This window comes from Pan paniscus, chromosome X (genome assembly GCF_029289425.2).
Source record: "Pan paniscus chromosome X, NHGRI_mPanPan1-v2.0_pri, whole genome shotgun sequence".
NCBI lineage: Eukaryota > Metazoa > Chordata > Mammalia > Primates > Hominidae > Pan > Pan paniscus.
The window spans coordinates 88,215,861-88,222,253 of NC_073272.2; the positions used below are offsets into that span (position 1 = coordinate 88,215,861).

General features: G+C 39.8%; 1 protein-coding gene across 1 annotated transcript; it reads right to left on the minus strand.

Annotated features, from left to right (window-relative positions):
• Positions 1-2,514: 2,514 nt before the first annotated feature.
• Positions 2,515-5,971, minus strand: LOC100975480 (protein ZAR1-like). Its single transcript, XM_008978157.4, has one exon. It carries the CDS (start codon positions 5,904-5,906, stop codon positions 4,941-4,943), a length of 966 nt encoding a protein of 321 aa, XP_008976405.3. The 5' UTR covers positions 5,907-5,971; the 3' UTR covers positions 2,515-4,940.
• Positions 5,972-6,393: the final 422 nt, after the last annotated feature.

Below are 6,393 nucleotides of genomic sequence, written 5' to 3' on the forward strand. Positions count from 1 at the left end.
CACTTTGGGAGGCCAAGGTGGGTGGATCACGTCAGGCCAGGAGTTGGCCGTATCTCTACTAAAAATACAAAAATTAGCTGAGTGTGGTGGCATATGCCTGTACTCTCAGCTACTCAGGTGGCTGAATCACGAGAATCGCTTGTACACAGAAGGCAGAGGTTGCAGTGAGCCTAGATCACACCACCACACTCCAGCCTCGGCAGCAGGGAGAGACTCTGTCTCAACAACAACAACAACAACAAAAATATAAATAAAAATAAATAAATAAAAGCAAAAAAAGAGAGAGATAATTCATTACTAGCAAACTTGTGCCAAGGACAATACCAAAGAGTTTTCTTCATGGAGAACTGAAATAAATTTCAATGAACTCATATATAATAAAAAAGGAAAGATAAGCAATAACAATATTTAGCATGATTTTTGTTTATTTATGAACTCTTGGCCATCGAAAGCTCCTCACTAGTAGCTTCAAAATGACATTCTTGTTACAAAAGTAGAAGACGTCATATAATGAAGATAGGCTGTTATTCTGTTTATTTGAGCAAAATGAATTAATAATATAGGTTACTAAAAAAAGATCAATGTTGATGAAGTGTAGAAGAATTGGAACACTTGCACACTGTTGGTTAACATGCAAAATGGTACAGCCAATATGAAAAATCATATGGAGGCTCCTCAACATATTATCCAGGAATTCCGTTTCTGGTATTTTAGAAAGATACTTAACACCTCATATTTATTGCACTTCTATTTATAATAGCCAAGATATAGAAAGACCCTAAATGTCCATCAAGAGAAGAATAAAGAATCCAATATATACATAAAATGGAAAACTATTCAGCATTAGAAAAGAAAATTCTGCAATATGTAAGAACATGGATAAACTTTTTTATAACTTTTAAGTTCAGGGGTACACGTGCAGAATATGAAGATTTGTTACATAGCTAAACGTGTGTCATGGGGGTTTGAGTACAGGTTATTTCATCACTCAGCTATTAAGCCTAGTATCTATTAGTTATTTTTCCTGATCCTCTCCCTCCTCCCACTTTCCACCCTTTGATAGGCCCCAGTGTGTGTTGTTCCCCTCTATGTGTCTATGTGTTTTCATCATTTAGCTCCCACTTATAATTGAGAACATGCCATATTTGGTTTTCTGTTCCTGCTTTAGTTTGCTAAGGATAATGGCCTCCAGCTCTATCCATGTCTCTGCAAAGGACATGATTTCATTTTTCTATATGGCTACATAGTATTACATGGTGTATATGCACCACATTCTCTTTATCCAGTCTATCATTGGTGGACATTTAGGTTGATTCCATGTCTTTACTATTGTGAATAGTGCCACAATGAACATACAGATGTGTGTGTGTGTCTTTATAACAGTATGATTTATATGCCTTTGAGTATATACCCAGTGATGGAATTGCTGTGTCTAATGGTATTTCTGTCTTTAGGTCTTTGAGAAATTGCCATACTGTCTTCCACAATGGTTGACTAATTTATACTCCCACCAACAGTGTATGAGCATTCCTTTTTCTACACAACCTCACCAGCATCGGTTATTTTTTGGCTTTTAATAATCACCATTCTGATTGGTGTGAGATGGTATCTCATTGTGGTTTTGATTTGCATTTCTCTAATGATCAGTGAAGTCGAGCTTTTCTTCATTTGATTATTGGCCGTATATATGTCTTTTTTTGATAAGTGTCTGTTCATGTCCTTTGCCCACATTTTTAACAGGGTTGTTTGTTTTATTCTTGTAAATTTCTTTAAGTTCCTTATAGATGCTGGATATTAGACCTTTGTCACATACATAGTTTGCAAAACTTTTCTCCCATTCTGTAGGTTGTCTACTCTGTTGATAGTTTCTTTTGCTGTGCAGAATCTCTTTTGTTTAATTAGATCCCATTTGTCAATGTTTGCTTCTGTTGCAACAGCATTTGGCATCTTTGTCATGAAATTGTAGCATGTGCCTGTGTCCTGAATGGTATTTCCTAGGTTGTCTTCCAGGGTTCTTATAGTTTGGGGTTTTACATTTAAGTATTTAATCCATCTTGAGTTAATTTTTGTATATGGTGTAAGGAAGTGGTCCAGATTCAATTCTCTGCATGTGGCTAGCTAATTATTCCCAGCACCATTTATTGAATAGGGAATCCTTTCCCCATTGCTTATTTTGTCAGGTTTGTTGAAGATCAGATAGTTGTAGATATGCAGTCTTATTTCTGGATTCCCTTATTTCTGTTCCATTGGTCTATGTGTCTGTGCTTGTACCAGTACCAGGCTGTTTCGGTTACTGTAGCCTTGTAGTATAATTTGAAGTTGGGTGATGTGATGCCTCCAGCTTTGTTCTTTTTGTTTAGGATTGTCTTGGCTATACAGGCTCTTTTTTGATTTCATATGAATTTTAAAATAGTTTTGTCTATGTCTGTGAAGAATGTCAGTGGTAGTTTCATGGGAATAGCTTTGAATCTACGAATTGCTTTGGGCAGTATGGCTGTTTTAACGATATTGATTCCTTCTATCCATGAGCATGGAATATTTTTCTATTTGTTTGTGTCATCTCTGATTTCTCTGAGCAGTGGTTTGTAGTTCTATTTGTAGAGATCTTTCACCTTCTGTATTAGCTGTATTTTTAGATATTTTATTCTTTTTTGTGGGAATCATGAATAGGAGTTTGTTCCTCATTTGGCTCTTGACTTCACTGTTGTTGGTGGTTAGTGATTTTTGCACATTGATTTTGTATTCTGAGACTTTGCCAAAGTTCCTTATCAGCTTAAGATGCTTTGGGGGCCTGGTGCAGTGGCTCATGCCTGTAATCCCAGCACTTTGGGAGGCCAAGGCGGGTGGATCACTTGGGGTCAGGAGTTCCAGGTCAGTCTGGCCAACATGGTGGAATCCCGTTTCTACTAAAAATACAAAAATTAGCCGGGCATGGTGGCAGGTACCTGTAATCCCAACTACTCAGGAGGCTGAGGCAGGAGAATCCTTGAACCCTGGAAGTGGAGGTTGCAGTGAGCCAAGATTGCACCACTGCACTCCAGCCTGGATGACAGAGAGAGACACTGTCTCAAAAATAAATAAATAAATAAATAAATAAATAAATAAATAAATAAATAAAGCTTTTGGGCTGAGACCATTGGGTTTGCTCGATATAAGATAATGGCATCTGCAAACAGAGATAGTTTGAATTTCTCTCTTACTATTAGAATGCCCTTTATTTCTTACTCTTGCCTGATTGCCCTGGCCAGAAGTTCCTATACTATGTTGAATAGGAGTGGTGAGAGAGGGCATCTTATTATTGTGCCGGTTTTCCACAGGAATGCTTTAAGCTTTTTCTGGTTCAGTATGATGTTTGTTGTGGGTTTGTCATATATGGCTCTTATTATTTTGAGGTATGTTCCTTCAATAACTAGTTTATTGAAAGTTTTTACCATGAAGGGATATTGAATTTTATCAAAAGCCATTCTGCATCTATTGAGATAATCATGTGGTTTTTGTCTTTGGTTCTGTTTATGTGATGAATCACATTTATTGATTTGCATACATTTAATTGACCTTGCATCCCGGAAACAAAGCCTATTTGATCATGGTGGATAAGCCCTTTGATGTGCTCCTGTATTTGGTTTTCCAGTATTCTTGTGAAGACTTTTGCATTGATATTCATTAAGAATATTGGCCTGCCACCAGTGTAAAAGTGTCCCCTTTTCACCACATCACTGCCAACAGATATTATTTTTTGATTTTTTTGATTATGGCCATTCTTGCAGGAGCAAGGTGGTATTGCATTGTGGTTTTGATTTTCATTTCCCTGATCATTATGATGTTGAACATGTTTTCATAGGTTTGCTGGCCATTTTTATATCTTCTTTTGAGAGTTGTCTATTCATGTCCTTAGCCATTTTTTTTTAGGGGATTGTTTATTTTTTTCTTGCTAATTTGTTTGAGGTCCTTGTAGATTCTGAATATTAGTTCTTTGTCAGATGTATAGATTGTGAAGATGTTCTCCCACTCTGTGGGTTGTCTGTTTACTCTGCTGATTGTTTCTTTTGCTGTGCAGAAACTTTTTAGTTTAATTAAATCCCACCTATTTATCATATTTTTTGTTGCATTTGCTTTTAGATTCTTGGTCATGAAGGCTTTGCCTAAACCAATGTCTAGAAAAGTTTTTCTGATGATAACTTCTAGAATTTTTATGGTTTCAGGCCTTAGATTTAAGGCCTTGATCCATCTTGAGCTGATTTTGAATAAGGTGAGAGATAAGGACCCGGTTTCATTCTTTTACATGTGGCTTGCCAATTATCCCACCAGTAGTTGTTGATTATGGTGTCTTTTTCCCACTTTATGTTATTGTTTGTTTTGTCCAAGATCAGTTGGCTGTAAGCATTTGGGATTATTTCTGGGTTCTCTCTTCTGTTCTATTGGTCTATGTGACTATTTTTATATCAGTACCATGTTGTTTTTTTGGTGACTATGGCCTTATAATACAAAGTCAGGTAATGTTATGCCTCTAGATTTGTTCTTTTTGCTTAGTCTTACTTTGGCTATGTGGGCTCTTTTTGGTTCCATATGAATTTTAGAATTGCTTTTTCTAGTTCTGTGAGGAATGACAGTGGTGTTTTAATGGGAATTGCATTGAATTTGTAGATTGCTTTTGACAGTATGGTCATTTTCACAATATTGATTCCACCCATCAATGAGCTTGAGATATGTTTCCATTTGGTTGTGTCATCTATAATTTCTTTCAGCAGTGTTTTTTTTTTTCTAGTTCACATGCATTTATTTTATTCTATTCACATTGTACAATTGTTACACAATCTACAAAAAGTACAAAAGCCTAGCCATTTTCCGATGCCAGGTCAGAGGCAAGTTGCAAAAAAGGAAGACAGCACAGTAAGTTACAAGAAGAGCTCAGGAGTCCATTACAAGTCACACTGTACAAGTCACATCACATATTTAAAGCTGTAAATATTGCCACAGGAGAATCTCCTGTCTTTGCAGCGACCACACAGTTCCTGTCGATGAGGCCTCCTTAGATCAATGTGTCTCTTCTTTTGAGGACAGGAACAATGAGACTTTGAGCAGGTCTGGCATTGGATTGCTTCTACTCGATAAGGGTTAAAACTCTTTTGGCATTTACAACAGAGTTGTTTGAAATAAACCTTGTTTGTTCCAGAAATGCACCACACGTAAGCAGTCTCCCACCTGGTCTTACAATCTTTACAGTGGAAATAGCCATATTTTGGTTCCAAAAACTGGAAGTTGGGCCTCCGGAGCGGCTCGGAGGCGGCGTCTCCAGGCACCTGCTTGCTCTTCGTCTCCTGAGGGCACGGGGCGTCTTTCTCCCCCGATTCCTCCAGCTGCCCGGGCTCCTCCTGCCTGTCAGCTCCTGACCTCCGTGGTGGTGGCTGGGGCTGGCTGGCCTCCGCAGGGCCCGGGAGCGCCTTGCTCTCCGCTTCGTCCCCATCTCTCCGCAGGCGGATCAAGCCCCTGCTGCCAGTGGCGGGCGAAGTGACCCCACAGGCTGGCAGAAGCTCCTGGGGGTCTCTGCCGTCCCAGGAGTAGCAGCTGCTGAGGGTGCGAGGCCCCAGAGAGCACTGCACAGCCTTGTCCACCCGCGGGCTCACCTGCACGCCCACCTCCTTGGTGTTGGGCTTGCACAGCCGCGGGCTCAGGCTGGGGTTCATCTGGGAGAGAATGGCCTTAAGCTGCGCCCTCTTGTAAGGGTCAATGCAGTAGTCAGGGGCGTTCGCAGGCACCAGCAGCCCTGGCCTGGCCAGAAAAGTGGGAGGACCCATATTTTGCCTCCAGTCGGGCTGTTTGTGCCCTGAGAGTCCAGGCTGGCCCAAAGGCACTGTGTTCCCATAACCCTGGTACAAGCCGTAGGGAACACGGACAAAGCGCTCCATCCGCTCTCAGGTGCTCAGGCGCAGTCTAATATCCTAGCCAGTTTGTTTGGGTCCTTATTTTGCCTTCCTCCTTCATCCACCCCTTCTTTCTCTTCATCAGGTTCTCAGCAGTGTTTTGTAGTTTTCTTTGTACAGGTCTTTCACCTCATAGGTTAGACATATTTCTAAGTATTATTATTTTTGCAGCTATTGTAAAAGGGGTTAAGTTATTCATTTAATTCTCTGCTTGGTTGCTGTTTGTATATAGCAGAGCTATTGATCTGTGCACATTAATTTTGTATACTGAACTTTGCTGAAATTATTTATCATTTCCAGGAGCTTCTTGGAGGAGTCTTTAGGGTTCTCTAGGTATATGATCGTATCATCAGAAAACAGAAACACTTTCACTTTTTCTTAACTGATTAGGATGCCCTTTATTTCTTTCTCTTGTCTGAGTTCCCTGGCTAGGACTTTCAGTACTATGTTGGATAGAAGTAGTGGGCATCCT